General features: G+C 37.1%; 1 protein-coding gene across 9 annotated transcripts in view; it reads left to right on the forward strand.

Annotated features, from left to right (window-relative positions):
- Positions 1 to 24,256, forward strand: part of LOC101082513 (ubiquitin-conjugating enzyme E2 E2) — a 371,654-nt gene that overhangs the window by 313,921 nt on the left and 33,477 nt on the right. For 6 of the 9 annotated variants that reach the window (XM_023260603.2, XM_045037676.1, XM_023260600.2 and 3 more), the window contains 2 exons: positions 9,419 to 9,566; positions 12,453 to 12,549. In XM_023260603.2, coding sequence (XP_023116371.1) covers positions 9,419 to 9,566; positions 12,453 to 12,549 — 245 coding nt within the window. Of the gene's footprint in view, positions 1 to 9,418; positions 9,567 to 12,452; positions 12,550 to 24,256 lie in introns of those variants that run through there. The other 3 variants (XM_045037678.1, XM_023260602.2, XR_006585547.1) reach the window with 1 other exon arrangement.

A 24,256-nucleotide genomic window follows, 5' to 3' on the forward strand; every position in this document is an offset into this window, starting at 1 on the left:
GCCTCATTCACAGCAGGGTGAGTGTCATCTTTCCACTTGATGGTTTCTAAGTAACGTTTAATTTTAATTCCTTTACTGTCAGGATAGGAGAAACATATTTCCAGGGTTGTTGTTTTTTAATTTGGGAAGGGGTTTTGTTGTGTTCTACTAATGTGTATTTCTTAGAGTTTCTTTAAGATTTGTGATTCCCCTCACTTATAATGAGTTTTTCCAGTTTTTATTTTGTCTTAGGATGTGTTAATTGTTGGTGCAGTGCTCTTAAGTCCATTTTAAGAGCACTTGAAATTTCAGAAAGTATGGTAGTACTGACATTTTTAAAATGTGTATTAACAACCTATTCATATAAACTAGTTTCATAGTGAGCTTAGAGCCAAGATCCATTTGAATGATGTTAACCCTGCTATTTTTGGACTTTTGTTACATGATTCACTGATTTATGGCACAGGAGCTCCAAATATTTCCTCTCTGGGTCTCCATGGAAAAGTATTTTTAAGAGGAATGTATTTCTCACTGATCTCATACTTCCTCAGTAAAATCACCGTGTCATGTATCTCCTGATGAGAAGTTTTTTGAAAAATGTAAGCTATGTGAAAAATAGAGGTTATTACTGAAATATTATTTTAAATGATCATTTTTAATATCATTTATCAGCTTTCCAGCCTGGAGGTATTTCTTTACTTTAAAACATTTTCCTAAATTATGTCTTGAATCAATTTGGCAGAAATAATTTATTAAAATATTTTCTTCTTTGTCTATACTCATGCCCTACGTGATTTCTCTCCCTTTACAAAAATACTTTCTGTCTCTGTGTGAAATGTCCATACTCTAGAGCAAGGGAGTGGTATAAAGAAAACACATCTGAAACTCCGGCGATAGGGCAATTATTATGTGAACACCTGCATTCTGAAATTGCCCTGTAAAGCCGGGAGACATGAAGAGGGGAAAGGAGACTGGCACTGCTTGAATCCGTGCTGAGTGCCAAGTGTGGTGTTAGAACTTCTCGGGTGCTTCAGTCTTCACAGCCACAGTGGGTATAGCTAGTATTTTTCCCATTTTAAGATGAGGAAACTGAATCTCAAACAGGCTAATTTGATTCATCCAAAGTCAGAATTCCAGCTCAAGTCCAGCTAGCTCCCAAAACCACATATTCATCTCATGATATAACTCTTGGATCTTGGAACTAGAGTGGGCCTTAGAAATAATCTAATTTAAGTCTCATTTTGTCAGGATATAGGGGCTCAAAGTAGCAAAGTAACTTCCCATAGATCATTCACTACTTAGTAGCATTGTTTTATGCTGTAGTCAACATAAAAAATTGTGTTAATTCTTTCTAAAATTACTTTTTAAGGAGTGATCCTGTGAAGTATAGAAATAGCGCAGCTACATTTACCTTTTAAGATAAAGTAATAATGCAACTGAGAAATATACTACATGTTGTATTGTTTCCTGTTGCTAACAGGTTAACGCAAATTTGGTGGCTTAAAACAATGTGAATTTCCTGTCCTTCAGTTCTGGATGTCAGCAAACTAAAACCAAGGTGTCAGCAGGGTTGCGTTCCTTTTTGAGGCTTTAAGGGGAAATTTATTTCATTGCCTTTTCTGTCTTCTTGAGGCTGACTACGTTCCTTGGATCATGGCCCCATCACTCTGACTCCTTGACATCCCCTACTGATCTTCCTGCTTCCCTCTTGTAAAGCCCCTGTGATTATATCCAGCCCACCCATATAATCACCCCATCTCAAGAGCCTTAACTTAATCACACCTGCAAAGTCCCTTTTACCATATAAGAACATATTCACAGGTTCCAGGGATTGAGATGTGGACATCTTTAGAGGAATAGGCCAGTATCCTGTCCACCACACACATACACACCTACCTGCCTCTGTGTGCATTTAGATATCACACATAAATTAAAACACTTCTTGAAGCACCTGGGTGGCTCAGTGGGTTGAGTGTCCAACTCTTGGTTTCGGCTCGGGTCATGATGTCACGGTTCATGGGTTCAAGCTCTGCATCAGGCTCTGTGCTGACATTGCGGAAACTGCTTGGGATTCTCTCTTTCCTTCTCTCTCTGCTCCTCCCACGCTCTCTCTCTCTCTCTCTCAAAATAAGTAAATAAACTTAAAAAAAAATAAAACGCTCTTGTCCAGAATCATCTTGGAATTAGACATTCTGGACAAATAAGTTTTCGGTATCACTATAACCAAATCGTTTTAAAATTTTCCTTAATATATGGAAAATGTTCTAAAATGCACTGTCTTCCCAGCCTTTGAAAACAGTATTCTCAATATAATTTTACCTCTCCTTGATGAATGATAGCTATCATTATAAACATCAGTATTGAACTATGCTTCCAAAACAGCAATAAATGCAAATGCAGGTGTAGGTTATGTGATACACAGAACTCATTGAGAATTAAGCCCTGCAGTAGAGCTGGAAATTCCTTTATGGTCATTTTTTTTATCATTTGTTTTTTTGTCAGAAGGGTGAAGCGAAGGATGTACTGTTGTCCAGCCCCCTGAACAAGATAACATGATGGGCTTTCTATAAAATTGAGTCAGTTACGAGCAGCCTTCTGTAGGATGAGGGTGGGAGATGAGTGCTTTCTTAGCCTCTAAAAATCGTCTAACATGTGCACATCCCTTGATATTTGTCAGTATTCAAAATACCATTTTTTATTTCTGCATCACTAATGTCTAAAAGGACTGCAGACAATTCTTTATCAGTTTGCATGTGTTCTTGTCTCTCATTTCCCCTGGTTTTGTTGATAGGGTCTGGAAGACAATGCTGACTGTTTCAAGAACTGTCATTAGCAAGGTTTTGCCTTGATTATGGAACACTTTTGCTGACCTAACCAGGCCACATATTTTTAAATTTTCTTTATTATTTAAATAGGCAATAACAATAATAAAAATGTTTATGTTGGAGTACCTGGCACGTATTGAGTACTTACTAAATATTTATTATTTTTTATTATTGGTTTAACCTATATGAAATCTTTTCTGAACTAATATTTTAATCTATAGGACAATTTAGTAAAGTAACATTTGGGTACAAAAATATTAAAAATATATCCTGCTTTCTCAGGTTATTCTCCACAGTTTTCCAGTTTTCAGTCTACTGTAAGTTATGGTTCTAAAATCTTCTTGTATCTAAAGAACAATAAGATGTTACAACCCCTCAGAAAGATACTTGTCTCTTTGAGCACTAGCCAGTGATTTGTTAGCATTTGTTCAGCAAACAATGGACTCTTTCTATGTGCCAAGCACTGCACTGGACATCAGTTGAAAGAAGAGACTTTCATGGGTAATTCCCCGTTTGATGAGGAGGTCCAGGAGGTCCTGTGGCAAGTGTGGTAGCAGAAGTAGGAGTGTGATAAGGGAACCCAGAAGAAGTTATTGTTTACTTTACAGTAGGTAAATATGTAACACTTCTTAAAACTCTGGGATCATCAGTTTTTTAATCCAATTCAAATAGTGGTATTTGTGAAAAATAAACTCAAAATAGAATAAAAACACAAATGCGAGACCTGAAACTGTAAAACTCGTAGATAAAGACCCAAATGTGAGACCCCAAACCATAAAACTCCTAGAAGAGAACACAGCAGTAATTCCATTGACATTGGCTACAGCAACATTTTTCTAGATACGTCTCCTAAGGCAAGGGAAAATAAACTGTTGGGACTACACCAAAATAAAAAGCTTTTGCACAACAAAGGAAACCATCAACCAACAAAAAGGCAGCCTACTGAATGGGAGAAGATATTTGCAAATGATATATCTCATAAAGGGTTAATATCCAAAATGTATAAAGAATGTATATAACTCAACACCAAAACAAACCAGAAAACACAGTCTGATTAAAATATGGTTAGAGGACCTGAGTAGACACTTTTCCTAAAGAAGCATACAGGTGGCAAGATGCTCAGCATCACTAATCATCAGCCACTGTGGAAAACATTATGGAAGTTCCTCCAAAAATTAAAAATAGAAATACTTATGATTTAATAATAACTACTGGGTATTAACCCAAAGAAAATGAAAGCACTAATTTGAAAAAATATATGCAACCCAAGTGTCCATTAATAGATGAATGGATAAAGGAGATGCGATGTATATACACACACACACACACACACACACACAGATACACACAATAGAATATTAACCATTAAAAAAAGGATACAATCTTGCATTTGCAGCAACATGGATGGACCTGGAGGCTATTATGCTTAGTGAAGGAAGTCAGACCAAGAAAGACAAATATCATATGATTTCACTTACATGCACAATCTAAAAAAATAAATGAATAAACAAAAGCAGAATCAGACCTATAAATACAGAGAATAGACTGATTGATGGTTAACAGAGGAAAGGGGTTGGGGGACAGGCAAAATGGGTGAAGGGGAGTGGGAGATCCAGGCTTCCACCTGTGGAGTGAATAAGTCACCAGAATAAAAGGCACAGCGTAGGGAATGTCATCAATGATACTGAAATAGCATTGTATGGTGACAGTTGTAACAGCACTGTGTGGTAGCTACACTTGAGGTGAGCAGAGCATAATGTATAGATGTGTTGAATCACTGTGTTGTACACCTGGAAGAAATGTGACATCGTCAACTGTACACACAAAAAAAATATTTTAAGGTGCTATTTGTGGGAGCCTGCAGCATTAGCACATGTAGGAACGATCAGCCTACCTGTTTGATTCAGTGTGGTTTCTTTATGAATATCTGTTGGGACAAAAGCTAACAAACATCACTAAAGTAGATCCTTTAATCAGTATTGCAAAATATTGAAATGTGAAGCATTCTCTGTCCAAAAAATCTGCAAGATTCTTTGCAAACTCATGCTTTATTTTTCTTCCAACCATACTTCACTTTTAATATCTCCACTTAAAACAGAGTCAACAGTAAAAACAACCTGATTAGAAAACAGGCAAAAAACCTGAAGATCCTCTCTCAAAAAAGAGAGTAGCCAGATAGAAAAAAAAAAAAAAAGCACGTGAAAAAGTGCTCAACATCATTAGCAATTAGGGAAATGCAAATTAAAACCACAATGGTACCACTTCACCTAATCAGAATGACTGAAATAAAGCATCCTACACTAAATGCTGGCCAGGATGCTGAGAAACTGGATCACACTGCTGGTAAGAATGTAAGATGGTTCAACTGCCCTGAAAAAAAGTATGGCGGTTTCTTATAAAACTAAATATGAGCTTATCATATAACCCAACGATCAACTCTTGGGCATCTTATCTCAGAGAAATGAAAACTTACATTCACACAAATACACACACACGTGTTCATGACAGCTTTGCTTGTGATAGCTGAAAACTGGAAACAATCCATTTGTCCTTCAGTAGATAAATGGCTCAACAAACTGGCACATCCATACCATGGAATACTACCCCGCAATATGAAGGAACAAACTATTGATACACACAACAACTTAGATGGATCTCATGGGAAATGTGCGAGTAACAAGAGCCAATTTCAGAAAGTTACATCCTCTATGTTACCACTTATATGACATTCTTGAATGACAAAATCACAGAGATGAGGAACAGAGTAGTGGCTGTCAAGAATTAAGGAAGGAAAGGGTTTGAAAAGTGACCTTTAAATGGTAGCACAAAGAGTGTTTGTGAAGGAACTGTTCTGTATCTTGGCTGTGATGGTGGTCATACAGATCTACATGTGATAAAATTGCATAAAAACACGTGTACATGAGTGCATATAAAACTGATGATAAATGGAAAAGGTCAATGGACTGGAAAAGGTCAATGGACTGTATCAGTGTGAGTTTCCTGTGATGTGATATTACAGTTATGCAGGATGTTACCATTAGGGAAAAGTGGATGAGGAACATAGTGTGATCCATTGGTATTGTTTTGTATGGTTTTTTTTTTTTAATGTTTATTTACTTTTTGAGAGAGAGTCAGAGCATGAGCAGGGGAGGGGCACAGAGAGAGAGAGAGAGAGAGAGAGAGAGAGAGAGAGTCAGAATCCGAAGCAGGCTCCAGGCTCTGCCCTATCCACACAGAGCCTCAAACTCAGGACCATGAGATCATGATGTAAGCTGAAGTTGGACGCTTAACTGACTGAGCCACCCAGGGGCCCCAGTCAGTATTGTTTCTTACAACCTAGTGTGAATCTATAATAATCTCAAAATTAAAAGTTTAAAAAAAAAACAGAGGCATTGAGGCTGACTAGGAGAGCGTGAGCTTTTAGGTCAACAAAGCTGTGTTTAAATTCTGGCTCCCCCACTTACAACTGTGCAACTACATGCCAGTCCTTTAACCCTTCTGGGCCTTCATTTATTTTTTTTTTCCTCCAGTTTTATTGAGATGTAATTAAATTTAGCACTGTATTTTAGGTGCACAGCATAATGATTTGATATATGTATGTACTGCAAAATGATTACCACAATAAATTTAGTTAACATCCCTCACCTCACAGAATTACAGTTTCTTTATTTTAAAAGTGGCTACAGGGGCGCCTGGGTGGCGCAGTTAAGCGTCCGACTTCAGCCAGGTCACGATCTCGCGGTCCGTGAGTTCGAGCCCCGCGTCAGGCTCTGGGCTGATGGCTCAGAGCCTGGAGCCTGTTTCTGATTCTGTGTCTCCCTCTCTCTCTGCCCCTCCCCCGTTCATGCTCTGTCTGTCTCTGTCCCAAAAATAAATAAACGTTGAAAAAAAAATTTTTAAGTGGCTACAATAATACTACTTACCTCTTTGTGTTTTTTTGAGAATTAACTGGCTCGGAATAGCCAGTCAGTATCTGATAGGTTTTTAAAACATTGTATATAAAAGCCACTCATCATTTACATTGGATCATAAAAATATTCTGTATTTTCATCTAGCACTTAAAGGGATACGCCTCTGCAGAATTTTATTATTACCAGGTATACTCTATTTCATTCAATTCTTCTCATGTCTTTATTTCTTTCTACTTTTATGGGATTAACTCTGTTCTTTTTCCTTCCTTAAACACTTACTAAATGTCTTTCTTCCTTTCTAATTTGTGTATTTGAAACTATAGATTTCCCTTTGATAACTGTTTTAGCCAAATCACAAAGTTTGTATTGACAGTCCAACATTTCATTGTCATTTAGTTATAAATGTAACTTATTTTTTTTTTTTGATCCAAGAATTATTTGAAAAATGTGCTTTTCAGTTTCCCAAACATTTGATAGGGGATCTTTATGGTCTTAATAATTCTTTGAGATATGTTAAGCTTCCTTTGTGGCTTAGCATGTGATCAGTATTTATAAATGTTTCTTATATGCTTGGAAAAGAATATATATTCTTTGTTGAGTGTGGAATTTTATCTTCAATCCCTTGATTTTGTTAAATTGGTTTTCATATTTTCAGCATCCTTACTACATTCTCTTTCATCTGCGTGACCTCAGTTCCTGCAGCGAAATGTCCCTCTGATTGTAGATGTCTCATTTTTCTCCTTACAATTCTGCTGAGTTTCACTTCTTATATTTTTGGGTGTCTTGTTAGGTACAGCAGATCCAGAATTGTTACGTTTTTCTGATGAATTGTTCATTCTATCCTAATGCATTGATTATCTTTCTGCATTTTACCTTAAACATCTATTTGATCTGATAGTAATATAGCCATTTAGGCTCTCTTTCGGTTGGTGTTTGCATAGTTTATGTGCTGAGGATTTAGAATTCTCAGGGGATACATTTTTCTCCCCACCAGAGCCCAGGCTTTCTCCAGCAAGTGTCTTTGCTGTGTCTCCCAGAAGGCATTATCTTTTCAAGTCCATCCACTCACTAAAAGACTAGCTGCCCAAGTGTTCTAATTTATGTAAGGGCTCTCAATCCCAACCTCTTGCCACATGCAGACCTTAGGTTTCACCTTTTTCCATGAGAGCATCAAAACCCAAGCCTCCATTTTAATCTAGACTGGGTACTGTCCTTCACCCCCTCCCTCTTACCCAAGTCCTGCCCCTGGCAACGACACTGCCAGCTCATGTGCTTACTGTAATTTTTGGTTTTCAGTTCTGGCCTCTGGGGATTTCTGTGAAAATTAAGCTATGTATTTTTTTAAATGTTACTTATGTTTTCTTCAGCACTGGGAGGTGTTTGGAATGTGTTTGTGTGGAAGGGATGTCAAGGTTATCTATAAGGTCCAGCATGTTACTAGGACAGTTCTTATTAGGAATACTGATCTAGCCTGAAAATGGTACTGTGTTGTCTAATAATTACAGAAGACGGGATCTGTCCTTTGTGAGTCTTGATACTATATGAATTAAGTAAATGTGATGTTTGAGCAGATGCTGGATACCCTGGGAGGTAGCAACACATACAGAAATCTGCCACGTAGTTTTTGGTTCAGAGCCATTTTTAATTTAGGGGACCAAAAGATTGGTCTTTAAAACACTAAGGGTTTTTTTTTTTTTTATATTTCAACTTATAAATTTGAGAACGTTTATAAACATGATATTAATGAATAACATTAAGATCTTATTGTTGCTTACATAAGACTTTTAGCAAACAGAGTTTTACCAGAGTTACAAAACTGATTTAGACTTAGCTTTTTAATTAAGTTCTTGAAAAATGTTATAAACATGTTTCAAAATTATACCTAAATGACGTGCAGTGGTGATGTAACTGTTATAGGGAAGAGAGACTACACTAATATTACATTAAAATATAGAATTTAAGGAGAAAAAGGTTCATAAATTGTAACTAATACAGTTTTTTGTAAACTAGGTATATTATTTACATGCATGCCTAATTTGTGTTTTTAAACCATGACAGAAAAGAATATTTATGTCCTTTTTATAGTGTTCCCATGCTATTTTGAACTTCAAAATACACAAAATCCTTAAAACAACTGGACTCCAAGTTTCTTTTGAAATTTTTATTTTTGAAATTTATTTTTTCTTTGAAATGTTACTTTTATTTTAGAGAGAGAAAGCAGGCATGCGTGAGTGGGGGAGAGGGACAGAGGGAGAGAGAGAATCTGAAGCAGGCTCCACACTCAGCACAGAGCCCAATGTGAGGCTCGATCCCATGACCCTGGGATCATGACCTGAGCCGAAATCAAGAGTCCTGTGCTCAATTGACTGAGCCACCCAGGCACCCCTTTGAAATGTTTTTAGAAGCCACAGCTAGTTTTTCTCTTACGAACATTCCTACACTTATACCAAGAGCAAATTCAGTCCCCAGAACACTAGCTAATCGATAGCACTCTTCATCAAAAGCAAAAGGATATGATTTTGCTGTTGGGGGTTATTTAGTTCTCTGTGCCCAGAATAACAAGTTCTAAGATAATGATTTTGTTTCTTGATGCTTCTCAGGTGCCTAAGGAATAATTAAGTATATGGTTCTACCAGTGACCCTTGGATTATTTTGTCTAATAAAAAGTATGTCTATTTATAATAACATTACATTTTCTTCTAGGTTACTTTCCGGACAAGAATCTATCACTGTAATATTAACAGCCAGGGCGTCATCTGTCTGGACATCCTAAAGGACAACTGGAGTCCAGCCCTAACCATTTCTAAAGTTCTCCTCTCCATCTGCTCACTTCTTACCGATTGCAACCCTGGTAAGAGACTTAATCCAATATTGAATTCAAGTCTATTAAAGACTTCAATGTCAGACCTTAGGAAATTGTTTACTTTACTACCACCACCACCACTGTAACTACTGTTATTACTATTGATTTTAAATTTCCATAATATCTAACTGCTTTCTTTTTAAATTGGGTCTTCTCATTAGTCTTTTTGAGACCTATTATTTGCCAAGAAGGAAAAAGCACAATGTGATAAAAATTAATGAAAAATCATTTTGGATAGGGAAGTGCTTTTACAGAATGCATTACATTCTGCTGGCAAATAATAATAAAAATTCAAATTGAATAGCTTAATCTTTAATTAGATGCCTACCAGAAGATGTTAATTTGAGAAATGTGGGCTATTAAAATCTGATAACAACCAAGCAGCACCACGCAGACATGACCTTGTTGGCATTTTAATAACCATGCGTCCTTTCAAGCTAATAGAACAAAAAAGCTGAATGGTCCTCAACTAGGAAATACAACTTCCCAGGAAAACTAAAGAGAGTTTATGACGAAACCTTTGTGGCTTGCTGGTGTGCTTAATGCTGAAAGTTTTTACTTTCTGTGTCGTCGCAGATGTATGATTATGTGTTTGACCAACTCCTTTTAACTAACAGACAAACCCAACTGCCAAATTTTTACGTACCTGGGTTTATTTTGGAAGCTACAAAAACCTAAAGTAGCTACAGAGTTTTCATTTATGTTTTTAATGAGAAATTCTTCTTTGAGTATTTAATTAGTAGTGTTAATATTTTATAAGATTCTGTCTTCCACATTCAGGAATAAACTTTATTCACTAGATAATTGAAGTTTTAGACAAGAGAGAAATGACAAAGGGGAATCAGGGTCTCTCTTAAGCTCCTGTCTGGTTTATAAAACATGAAGAATTTACAATCTGTTCAATTTTTAAAACTTTAAAAATAAGGATATATAAAAATACTTCCAACAAAAGAAACATAAAATATAATTATGCAAGATCATTATAAAATACTTTTTAAATTATTTCATACTTTTACCCCAGATAGCGAAGTTCATTAATGCTGCACTAATTTAAAACTGAATGACAAATACTGTGTTTTTTCTCCTTATTACTATTTCAATCCCATTTGTCTGTATGACTGTGTGTAACTTCATTTGGAGGTAATGTCATAAGAAGACATTTTTTGTGTGATAGAGGCTTAAGCCCAGTGGTCCTCCTGGAAATGTTGGAACAGGGAACTTTATCTGTCTCCCCTCTCCCAACAGAGTACTTCTGGGCTTTGCTGAAATTTAGAGGGAGTGGTTTTTTAAGAAAAAAAAACTTATCTTGAGAAGTAAGTCACCCATACAAGAAACTTTTGACATGAGATCATTACACCTAAAACTTCTAGTGTTAGGTGTCAGTTATATCTCAGTAAAACTAGGGGGAGAGAAGAAACTTTTGAGGCCATACTATTCATGAGGCCCTTCTGAACGCTAGACGAGTAAGAAGTCCTTCCTTCTTCCACATGGGTAAGATGTAACTGCACACTTAGAAAGCTCCGTGCCGAGAGGCGTTCCTTACTCAGCCATAGCCAGGCCTGTTCCGTCTCCCAGTCAGTTGAAATGGTCCTGTCCCCCTGAATCAGCTTGTATGTGGGAAGCTCTTCTCTGTACAGGTAATCGCCGCTTAGAGGAATACATTCATCCCACCAAAGCCTTTTCTCAGCAATCAAAAATATTTCTCTTCACTAGAGTTTTCTTTTGCTGTGTCTCAGAAAGTTACACGTATATGCTACAAAACAAGAAAAGTAAAATCACCCCTGGCTAAAGCAAAATCACATAAATAAAATAAATAGATTTTGAAAACAATAATATTGGTAGTAAGGATAAGTGTAAGGGATAAAGAAAAAGTAAAGAATACGCCTAAAGATTAAGCCTTAAGTTTGATCAACTACATACAGCTCATCTGATCTAAGAATAGACTATTGTTTGTAAAATACGTGGCAACCAACTAAATGTTTGTACTTTAAGACATATACAAAAATTTCCTAATTGGCACATCATCGATACATGTGTTCACACTTCTAGAGTCTTAAAAAGAGTTTTTAAGTCACAATGGCCTTTCTTTTGTTTAATGGGTTTACTTCATACCCTTTTCTGGTACACTTCCAATGTGTAGATTTTTTTTCCCCCAGATTTAAGTTAAACTTCAACCTAACCTATCTTCAAATTACCACAATTATAAGTTTGATAGAATACAAATAAATATGATTTTCCTATACTAAATCTGTAGAGCTAGTTTAACACCAGAAATGCTGTCAGCTCTGAAGTAGGTTTTGCATAAGGTTTTGCGCCAATTTTCAAAGTGCTTTTCTCACCTTCTCTCCACATAAACTTACTTTTTTAATCTTTTTCATACTCTTCTCATAATTTACATTTGTCTCTTAAAGAATTTTTGGTCTATTCAGAAATAAATTTTAAATGTTCGAGGGTGGGGCTCTACATCCTTACAGCATGGTATTTATAGTCCACAGATACAGATTTTAATACCAGCTCCACTGTTAATTAGTTGTGCGACTTGTTCTGGGCGCTTCACTTTCCCCAGACTCCGTTTCATTTACAAAACAGAGATAACCATCAGCCCTACCTAAATCACGGGATTCCTGTGAGGTACACATGCAAGCCCTCTGTAAACAGTCATGGGCTGTTGTTCATGTCATTTCCCAGGGTACTTAGGACTCCACATGGGCATACATTCAATGGCTGACAAATACCTACTCAGTTGAGTTTAACTGAGAGAAGAGAGTATTGAATAATCTCTAAACACCACCACCTCAGCACTGACACTCTTGGGTTTAAACTCTGGAAAAAGCCTAACCTTGAATTAGTAGTCCCTATTGCATTATTTCCTAGGAAGGATTATCTCGCGGGTGGCAAAATGTCCAACAGTCACCAGCCAGTTGACGGGTGCACCGGTGATAATCATTCTGTTCCCAGTGCAACGGTCTAGGTAGGTCTAACTGCTGGCCTTGATAGGGCTGTTCACACTTCACAGTGGTGTTCATTGAGCCTGCCAGAGCACTCTTATTTGTCAGACTCTACCTGGCTGCCAGTCTGTCTGTGTCACACTGCTGAGGAACAGAATGGCAGCAGAAAGGAGTAGAAGTTGATAAGCTCCAAAGGCCCACACTGGCCTTCCAAGCTCCCGGAGTTTAGTCCTCCTTGGGGAACATGATTTAACCCAGGAATTGCTGTCATTTAGAGTACTAATCAGATTTCCATCTTTCATGGAATGCTCTTAGCTGTCAATACTCTCTTCTCAAGCATATACAAAATTTAAGCTCTGTTCTGTTTGATTGTGTCTTTTGAAGTTTGTTTGTGCTATTTTGTGGTTGTTTTTTTAAACTCTTAGATGTTTATCATATTCTTTATATGAAGTCTGGTTATTGTTTCAAATATGCTTGTCTTATGGTCTTCAGACCTAAAAATAATGGGTGTTTTCCCTCATAAGAAATGAACTATCCTGAGAACACTGACAATTATGAAATAAAACAAGGAGGTCAACGGTTTTCCTGTATCAGATGCTTTATTTACAGAGTAACTTTCAGAAGTATTTCTAATCTTTTTTCCTCTTTTTTTTCCCTGAAAAGTATATCAATCTGGATGTTATCTGGCATTATTTTTTTTAACCTCAGTTCGACTTTCCTGCTCTATTGCTGTTGCTATCTAAAGTGTTATAAGCTTGTTTTATTCGGAATGTAATTCTGATACTGTATCATTTAAAAATTATCCCCCAAATGTATGGCTTTTATGGGATAATTGGAAATTTGAAAATGAGCTTTTGATATTAAGGAATTACTGCCAGAAATTTTTAGGCATGGTAAAACAGAACTGTCATGAATTTTTTACATATCCTTACCTTTTAGAGATAAGGAACTACTTGCAATAAAGTCCTTTGATATCTAGAATTTGCTTCAAAATAATCCAGAAAGATTAGATTGGAAGTAGATAAGGATGTGGAGGATATGAGATCGACCATTGTAATCGTTGAATGATGAGTGATGAGCACACTGGGGGGGCGGGGCTTCCTTATACTCGTTTGTCTACTTTTGAATATGTCTGAAGTTTTCCATGATAAGGATTTCCTCGTAACTGCCGAAGATGAGCAGCAGTGTAGTCTGTAAAAGGCGTGTGATTTGGTCCTTTTGCTCTGTGGGAGAATCGTTTGGGCCCTGACCCTCACCCTCTGTATTTCATTCCCTATCATTTGCCTTCCAACTAAAGACTGCCTCGTGGTTCAGCCTGGGCCATCAGGGTCCTGCATTCACACAACCATGAAGTCTTTGTCCGCCACTCTTCAAACAGGCAGAACCGTATAGGCCAGGTCAAATGAAAATGCTCTGAGCACACCCACAAACATCAATGCCCAAGATGGATGAGCTCTTCCCCCTCCCCCCAGCACCTTCCAAATAAAAATCAAGTATCAGTTACTCCCCGTCTTAGATTTATGCGTATCTTTTATTAAAACAGCAAATAGAACTAAGAATGGCGCTAATTAACCCTCAGCCTTACACAGTGATTAAGTCGAGGGTGAGCACAGCTGCAGCGTCATTGGTAAGAGCTTTATTCTTCTCAAATGGACTGAGCAAATGGAAAGAGGAATTTGCTCCCAGTGGCTCTTTTATAGTGTTCTATAAAAGGTCGGAGAATGGCTCCTTCCTTATTCTCCAACTTCTTAGCCCTTTGTTTCAGATCACTTACAGCCCAGTTTTCAAACAATTGATAAATACAATCCTTATCCATAAATTGTCTCATATACCTTAACTTTGATTGTTATTAATCGCTTGTCTTTGACCTGGTTATGATTGGATAATAAATTGTGTTACTAACCATTAAAATGTTATAATTGGTAATGACTACTAGAGGGTGGGGACCATAAAGTAGAATTAATTGTTTCAACACAGGCATATTTGTGTAGATTATTTACACTAAGTTTGTGAGCTATTACACTGATGAAAGGTATATAAACAGACTTTTAAAAGGATTCTACTGCCTGCTATAGCAGCGTGAACTTGGCTTCTACTCATTCTACTCTGCTACACTTGAGAACTGGCAAAGAACAATTTCTTTAACTGAAATTAAGATAAAGCTGTAAAAATGATAAGCCTACCTGTTTTCAAGCCCAGCTATCTTAGCAGGAATGCAAAAAACATTTTTTTTTCTGTAGGAGGTATTAACTATGGATACATAGACCTAAGGTTTCTCCTAATGCCTATGACTTTTTTTAAAAGTGAGAAAATTTATAAAGTAGAAATATACGGTACGACATACAGCTAACTTAAAGCTGTTTTCTTTGTGAAGAATTGGCTCTCCTCTAGAATGTCACATGATAAATTCCAAAAGTCCTTGTAATTGGTACTTCCAAATATGGATATAGATAGGCTGTAATCCATAGTCCTGTAACTTCTCTGACACCTTATGTAAAGGAAAGCTATAGCTCTATGTAGATAGTCAATCTACCCGATATTTTAAAAACCAGGAGGGTACATAAAGTCCAAGAAATGTATAAAGGACTTTGGGTTCCAACTCCATATTATCTACAGAATCCTGGGACACTGACCCCTCATGCACTACAGGTTCCCATAGACTCCCTCGGATCTGTTTGGAAATAGGCCTTCCATGGTGTGAAGGTCCTAGAAGAACCGAGGATTCGTTGCAAGGATGAATAAAATCAGGAATACACATCATTAAATGGAGAAGAACATTTCTGTTTTGTGCATTAAAGAAGTTTTTGGGTACCTGGGTGGCTCAGTCAGTTGTGTCCAGCTTTGGCTCAGGTCACGATCTCATGGTTCATAAGTTCAAGCCCCACGTCGAGCTCTTTGCAGACAGCTCAGAGCCTGGAGCCTGCTTTGGATTCTGTGTCTCCCTGTCTCTCTGCCCCTCCCCCACTCATGGTCACTCACTCTCCAAAATAAATAAACATTTTCAAAAAAAATTTCACAGAAGTGATTCTGTACCATCAAAAATTTGGGTGTTTTTTTTTTTAAAAGTATCAATTCTGTTTACCTGTATATTTATAAATGTGTTTCCTTACCTTGTCATTCTGTAAAAAGGAACTTTTTAGTTGTGTTACAAGGGATACTAGTGTATAACAATGTAAACTAAAAGATCCTATTTTATGGTCCTTTATCAAAAATGATTTTCAAGGAGCACCTGCGTGGCTCTGTCAGTTAAGCGTCCAATTCTTGATTTCAGCTGAGTTTGTGAGCAGCACTGAACATGGAGCCTGCTTGGGATTCTCTCTCTCTGCCCCTCCCCTGCTCACCTTGTCTCTCTCTGTCTCTCTCAAAATAAGTAATTAACATTTAAAAAAAAAAAAAAAGAATGAGGGGCACCTGAGTGGCTCAGTCGGTTAAGCTTCGGACTATTGCTCCGGTCATGATCTCGCAGTCCATGAGTTCGAGCCCCGTGTAGGGCTCTTTGCTGACGGCTCAGAGCCTGGAGCCTGCTTCGGATTCTGGGTCTCTCTGTCCCTCCCCCACTCATGCTTTGTCTCTCTCTGTCTCTCAAAAGTGAATAAACATTTAAAACTTTAAAAAAAAAAAAGAATGATTTTCTAAAAAACACAGAATGAGAAAAGAAAGCTAAAATTATTTGATCATGGGTTTAGGTTTTAGATTGCCAGGTAGTGAAACAAGGAAAGAGAACTTGAGTCAGAGTTGTCTGGAAAGGATTGGTGGCTTCACTGTGTAGGGGAGTGATGATTCCATGACAAAGCAAGTGTCCTAATCAGCCCTTGATATTTTTGCTTTGTGTAGGCAAATCTTTATTTAACATAGCCATCAGTTTTATATCCTTCCTGAACATCCAGTTTGCCTAGTCTAAAAGAATATTACCAAAAAAAAAAAAAAAGGAATATTACCTGTTTATTATTTTTTTGACATGTTGTCCAGAAATGCTGACCTTTACAAAAACTTTATTACTTTTCTCAGTTAAATATATCTGCTTCGTAGGTTTGATTCTTTTAAAGATGGTAAAAACTATACCTTATTTGCAGATATCTGAGTTGCATTCAAAATATGCCTGTAAAGTTTTACCTTCATCTCTGATCTAAAGGAAAGACCCATTGGAGAAATCACTCTCCTTGAGTAAAGAAGAAAATACAACCGTGTATTTATGATGCCTATGTTCGTTTTTCTCACTTGTTTCCTTACCTCTGACCCAGGAAGTAGCTCTGAACCAGGTAATAACTGTGCTTCCAGCATGGTTAAAGCAGGAAGATGAATCCCTAGGGTAGCAATCTATAATATCTTTCCTGGTTTTGTTTTGTTTTTTTACCATTATAGAGCTGTCCGCTTATCCTTTGTGAGATTCTGATTGGCTTGTCCTATAACAGGAGTAAAATCTCACCAATTCAGTATAATTAGGATGTCAGATAAAATTTTTTAATAATTGTAGGAAATTTTAAATGAGTGAAGACCTATTAAGCACATGTAGGAAATACTAGTGAAATGTTTAAACTACATGGCCTTAGACTCTGCTTTACCAAGGACAGGAATGAAGTGGGTTTTTCACATAAATAAAATAGAGAAAATGGTTATAATGAGCCCTAATGTATTCCTCACTCAGCCTCAAAACTTACCTTTATTTAGGGTTTAGGTATTTTTTACAGGTTATCTAGGCCTTCTTTCAGACAGGCTAAATATTCTTAGATAATGTTGCTTGACACTGTTAATTTTCATGGCAACCCTTTTTAAAAGAGATAATACAGTAAACTTCAGAATAGGTCTCTGCATTCGAATTACTGTTAATATTTGTTACTCAAGGGTACAGTATGTGTTTTTTGGAAAGTAGGTTACTGGTAAAGTTTGGTTTTCTTTTTAAGGAGAAATGATTTTAAACAAAACAGTTAAATAATATATATTTGAAATTGTAACAATGCACTATAGTGTTTTAATATGGAAATTTAAGAGTTCTGAAACAACATAATAAAAATCCTCTTAACTGTCCAGAAATTTATTTGCATGGACAAAAAATCTGGATGATTGAATAACATGTTGCCTTTTTAATTTAGATATTTGAGATCATATTGTGTCTTGGGAGAAATGTTGTAATTATGAAAATACGAAGAATTAATGTAACCCTACCAATGTCTGAGTCTGAGACCCTCAATTACCAGGCAGTTATCTTTATATTTCCTTACTTTCCTTACTTACAGCCTTCCATTCTGTATTTGGCCTGGGTAAAGTGCTTCCAGTAACAGCACTCAAAATAATTCTTAATTATTTTTTAAGTGTATTTATTTATTTTGAGAGAGAGGGGAGGACAGGGGTAGAGTGAGGGGGGAAAAGAGAGAATCCCAAGCAGGCTCCATGCTGCCAGCACAGAGCCCAGCGTGGGACTCAATCTCAGGAACCGTGAAATCATGACCTGAGCCGAAATCAAGAGTCAGATGCTTAACTGACTGAGCCACTCAGGCACCCCACAGTAATTCTTCTTTTTTAAAAAAAGGATGCTTCTGACATGTCAGACTAATTATTCCTACACAACAGCGATAACTTCTTTCTTTTTTCCTTCTTATTTTTGTCCTTTAAGAGATCCTGGGGCTTATGGGTGTTGAATTTTTGATTATGTCATATTGGTGAGGAATTTGCATAATAAGCAGTATAGGAGTTCCTTTAAACTACAGGCATATTTCTTTCCACAATAGGTAGTGTTCCTGGAAAGAAATCATAAATCAAAATGTTTTAGATATATTTGAATAACTTCCTACTTAAACGAGTAGCCTATGGAGAAACCTGTTGCCAGGTAAAGCATTTATAAGTTTGAATAATGAATTTATTTTTTTAATAAAAATCAGTTTTTTAAATTTATCTTTTCTTGAAAATACAAGGATATTTTCCCCCTAATTCAGCAATGCCTTCCCTCTGAGAGCATTTCCCCCAAATAAGCCATATTTTTTGCGATACTCACATACCTAGCACAGCCTATAAAAAGCCTACATAGCTGTGTGCCTGTAGGCGGGGGTAGGTAGTGCCTTATGGGGCAGCCGCTCACGTTAGTGAGGTGTGCATCACCTTTTATTCAGAGAACTGTGCCCACACACGTACTCCAGTGACTGACTTTCTTGTCTAGACTGGCTCCCGTGATGGAAGCATGGTCATACACAGTCTAATTCAAATACATAAGGCAAGTTAGGACAAATGGAGACCTAGAGGAGATGTCTTTATCTAGCGTTGGGTACCACCATTAGATTTTTATAAGAAAAGCTCTAGGGGCGCCTGGGTGGCTCAGTCGGTGAAGCATCCAACTTCGGCTCAGGTCATGATCTTGCGGTATGTGAGTTTGAGCCCCGAGTCGGGCTCTGTGCTGACAGCTCGGAGCCTGGAGCCTGTTTCGGATTCTGTGTCTCCCTCTCTCTCTGACCCTCCCCCGTTCATGCTCTGTCTCTGTCTCAAAAATAAATAAACGTTAAAAAAATTTAAAAAAAAAAAAAAAGAAAAGCTCTAGAAAAGATCACTCAGCTACACTGGGGAAGAGGCACCAGCCACCCCTTGTCCTCTATAAAGGATTCCTCTACCTGAGGAATATATACATTTTTATCGAATCAAGGGTCTGATAGGGCTGGTGTATTTTAATTTTAGCCTTACTCAAAATGGTTCCGTTCCTGCAGGAAAAGCATCCTCTTGGTGGATTCGCATTCATAGGATTGTGGATAGCTTAGAGTTGGGATTCATATCTGAGTTCAAAATAATCTTGTGTCCAATTTGGTGAAAGTTTTTAAGTGAAAGTTTACTGTTAATGGAGCTCTCCATTAGCTTGTTTAATTCTCTGGAAAGGCTATTTAAATTTATAATTATACTAGACAAAGAAGCCATCGATTTGTATAGGTATTGATTTGCATTTAGGGAACTCTGGCTATGTTGCATATTTGTAGTTTTCATATTCGTAGTTTTCATGGTGGAGCTAGGATATCTTAAAGGTGAAGAAAAGGTCTAGATGTACTCCTTGATAATGTCTCAGTATTGGCTTTTCTTTTTTTCAAAATGGAAATATCTTCAGTTTTTTTCTTGCTTATTAAATTTCTCTTAAATCAACTATCCTTTAAAGATAAGTGTTTAGTTTTCATTTGAGGCTCCTTGCTCTGCAAACTCAAAATTGATGGGACTTAGCAAAGTATATTTGTCAGTTAAGTATGTCTCATTATAATTTTGGTGTAAATTTAAACACATGACCTCAATGTGTAGCCCTGGCTTTGACCTGCTTCTACTTAGCATTTCCCTGTGCATATTTATTGCCCCTTAATTAATATAAATCTGGACATGGGTATTAGCTGTTGCTACAAGTTTTCTGCTGTAAAGTCTATTGCTGTCCCTGCAATAATAACCTCTAATTTACTGGTTTGGAAGTTGATCTCATTATAAAGCTATTGTATATATTAAGCCATGATGAAAATTCCCTTCAATTTACTTTTTAGAAAATGGCATTTTGAGGTTTTCCTTTTTAGAGATCACCAGTGATTGATTGTTGTTGTTGTTGTTGTTGTTGTTGTTGTTGTTGTTCTAGGGAAACACTAATAAGAAAATGACATGGTGTAGATCAGTACTTCTCAATTTCTACATTCTCCCAAAACTGACCTCTTCCTCCACTAAAATCAATTAATGTCTTTCTGAGTTTAGAATATAGCAAATTGTATTAGAGGTATTTTTCTCCCGTAAAGCAAGTTTTTGGCATCTGATGCTGTTTAGGGAATTGGGGAAAGCTGTTGAAGCAATGCATGTGTTCTGTTGTTGCCAGTGAAAAGCTCAGAAAACACAAATAAGAAATTGAAAAGTGAAGCAGACCCTCAGTATAAACAAACACCATTCTTTACTCACATGGGAGTGTGTCTTTTACTCAGAAGAGTTTACCCAAGGAATGATTCAAAGACTTTTTTTCTTTCCCTTACTTGAGGAATTTCTGACAAGTCCAGAACATTTAGTCTAGATTTTAATTAACTTTTTCTTTATGATTTCTGGAATGAAAATAATTGAGAAAGAATTACAAGATTAATTTTTCTCATTCTAGAGTAAAAAGAGGGGTTTTTTGATGATAGGGAAAGAATTATGCAAAAATTGTATGTTTTAGGTCCAAGGTCTTTCCTATTCCCCTGGATAACCTCTCCCAGTGTTTGTTTGTTTTCCATTTTTCATTCTTTACAGTTGAGGACCAGTAATAAGTTTGTCACTCTCTGAAATTAGTCTTCTTTTCTTCTACATGTAGTCTACCTTTTTTTTTTTTTTTTTTTTTTTTTTTTTTTTTACCATAGCACTCACTATTTGGGTTTATTTACAGCTTCTGTCAGGAGAGACTTGACTGTGTCAGGCTTCACTAAACAGTTTAGTTCCAACAACAAGACTTACTTTTCCTGTGTCTGTTCTGTAGTCTCTTGCTCTCCACATGAACAGAAAGGTTTCCAGTGTTATTCCCAGGCAAGCATCTGCCACAGGTGTCGTTTTTATCACTTAAAATATATGTAGAAATGATGAGATTATTAAGTAGCTGACTGTGGTTCATGTCGTTCTTTCAGATCTTAAGTGCTTTTGAAACTCTTAAGTGCTCTTTCTTTGTTGGTTAATTTATTTTGCAATTTAGACTTCTGTCCTCATTCAGTTCATATCTGTAATGTGGTGGTGGGTTAATACCATAGGCTTGTTATTGGTAAATCAAACAGTTCTAATATTTATTGTCAGAAACACCTGTACCTGGTTAGTAAATGATACAGCATGGATTTTACTTTATGTAAATTTTAAAAGTGAATACATTTTTTAAACTTGATAACAGCATAAAACGCTGTACAGGATGTTGACTGCCCATTCGGCACTCAGAAGGATCCCTTAGTCTAGAGGCCATGGTGCCCTGATCTCCTTTTTGTCTTAGTATGATTTGCCATGTGGCTGTCACATTCCCTTTTCTGGCGACCTTTCAGAGAATACCATCTTCTGAAACTACTGAGACCACCCATCCAGCACTAAAGAGATCCCTCTGTGATCACACTGACTTTTTTTTTTAAGTTTATTTATTTATTTTGATAGCATGTGCGAGGGCATGCAAGCAGGGGAGGGGCAAAGGGAAAGGGAGAGAGAATCTCAAGCAGGCTGCACGCCCAGCTCAAGAGCCGAATGTGGGGTTCAACATGGGGTTCGATCTCAAGACTGTGAGATCATGACCTGAGCCAAAATCAGGAGTCAGATGCTTAACCAACTGAGCTACCCAGGCACCCCTAACGAATCTTTATGTACAGAGGAATTTTTAATGAAACTATTCTGTATGTTGTTAGTAGTTGGCTAATGTCCACAGGGACCAGGTCTGGAGACTGGAGGGAATAGTGATACTCTTAAGGTGAAGCATTAGATTTTTCCTTCTGCCCACAAAAAGAAACAGCCAAAGCAGTGTAAACCACTGGGCTTTTGCTTACATTCTCACATCAGCTTGTTCATTACTGCCTCCTACAGACTGTCTCTTTCACAAATACTAATAGAAAAAGCAATTAAGAGAAAGAGAATGAACCACATCAGAGGTCATCTATAGAGTAATATAACCCACATCATCTTTTGAAAGAGATAGGTACTGGAACTTCATGAATAGCCGTTTCCCAGCCTTTGGTGACCCTCCAGTGCTTTCTTACTCTTCTTTGGCCTGTTCACATTAGCCTAGGGACTCTTTTGTGCTTTACCCTCTGGAGTCTGTAATGTAAAGGCAATTGATCTATTGCATGTGTTTTCATAGTACATATGTACAAATTCCAGCTTCACCCCAGGCTCTGATTTGACTCCTCCCTCCCGCCTGAAGTGTATCCCTATTCTCCATAAGAATCACTGAGCTGGAGCTAATGGCAAAGGGAAATGGACCCGCACACATTTATTTCCTCAGGACAGAGCTCTGTGGTGTATCCTTGGTTAGTCCTCCTTTCTCCCTTTTCCTGTTATCCAGTCTTTTCTTTTTTATATGTATTTCTAGCTTTTTTTTTTGTTTTTCTGCTACTGCTTCTCTTTCTTTTCTTTTTCTTACCCTAATTTCTGCTCTCCCTCTTAATTTCCTTTAACCTTTCTTTCACCAAGGAAAAAAAAATTTTTAAGGGATATCCAAACTGTCTTTTTATTTGTTTTTATTTAAAAGAGCTTTATTTAGTATTATCTCTATAACCATATGACTTAGCTTGTAGCATCTATTGGCCTAGTATAACCTTGGAATATTCCATTTCACTTCACATGCCAACTGATGGCTCTTGTCCATCTTGTGTGCCGGGGCAGGAATGGCCCCATCGACTCTCAAAAGGGGTATGGTGTCAACTCAGAAAATTGGCTGAACACTGTGAGTAATGCTCGAGTTGTTGCCAGTCTTAGCCAGTACATACCTTCTTAATTCCATGGCCTCTTCTTCCAGTTAAACAGTTGCTTTTTAAAATCTAGTTTGGAAAATATATTAAAGTCCTATGCTCTGTAAGTAGCGCTACTAAAGCAGTATCACACGTGTAGGAAGATAATCTCATTTTGACGTTCTGAATTGATTGTCCTGTGTGCATCCGGATGGCAGGGCTTTAAGTGAAAAACACGGGAGTTAGTCTATAGTGTAAGATGGCTCATGTTATATAGCTCGAAGCTGTTGCCCCTCACTGTATTTATGCCTGACTTCTCTAAGTAACAGTGGCATACCTTTGCATGCATGCATCTTTTCAGCAAACCTTATGATGCCCCTTGCTAGATTCACCAGTGTCAGAGCATGAGCACAATGAAGGTTATATTTTGCCATGTTAAAAAAAGATTAAGTCAGAGGAGCTAAATTATACTGAGTTTTGAAGATGTCAAGAAAACTAGAGTGTTGCCCAGCTCTTTCCCTTACTAGATAAACTGGTGCCTTCATTTGTGAATTGAAGACAGTACTTATGACCCTGACTATCTTGCAGCATTGCTGTGAAGATAAAGTTGTGTGTGTAGACCTCTGTAAACACTTTGAAGCTGTGAGTATCATTGTATGGAATGTATTGTACTGAAGGCCTACATTAGCTCTGCAAGGTGCAGTTAACCTGTCCTTTGAGATGTCAAAAGAGGCATTTTGTTTCTTGCATAAAATCTTTAAGTGGCTTATTCATAGTTTGATGAGTTCGGAGTTTCATATGTGATGGAATTTACCTTTCAGAAGGAAAACTAATAAGAAAAATGAATTGAAATTCAAACTTGGCTTAATGATTTCAATTTGCTTTAGGCTTCTATCTTTATAGTCTAAAAAACTTTAAGTATTTAATGTTATTTTTTGTCATCTATAAAATGAAGTCTCCTTCTTTATTCCCAGCACACATAATGCACAAACTGTATGCCCATAGGCACCCCCATCTGGCCAAAGAACTTCCTAGGAAACTGCCTTATTTCAAGTCCAGCCAAGCCTTTTAAAATCTTTACTCACACCCCTATTGTTCCTTTGCTCTTGCCCTGTATAAAATATGTCTCAAGCCCAAAGGCAGCTTAAAATTTCTCAAGATATTATATCACATGACAGACTCCTGAAGTTCAGAGACTGTCTAGCTAAGATAGAAGTGAAAGCTAGCTATTTTTAGCCAGGTTTAAGTAAATTTAATTTTACCGAACTAGATCTACTGTACTCTCTGGATTGTCTGTAATGTTTTCACAATACATCAGAGTGGACTTCAGCTTCTGGCCATGAACAAATAACAGGAA

The sequence above is a fragment of the Felis catus genome, chromosome C2 (assembly GCF_018350175.1).
Source record: "Felis catus isolate Fca126 chromosome C2, F.catus_Fca126_mat1.0, whole genome shotgun sequence".
In the NCBI taxonomy this organism is placed as follows: Eukaryota; Metazoa; Chordata; class Mammalia; order Carnivora; family Felidae; genus Felis; species Felis catus.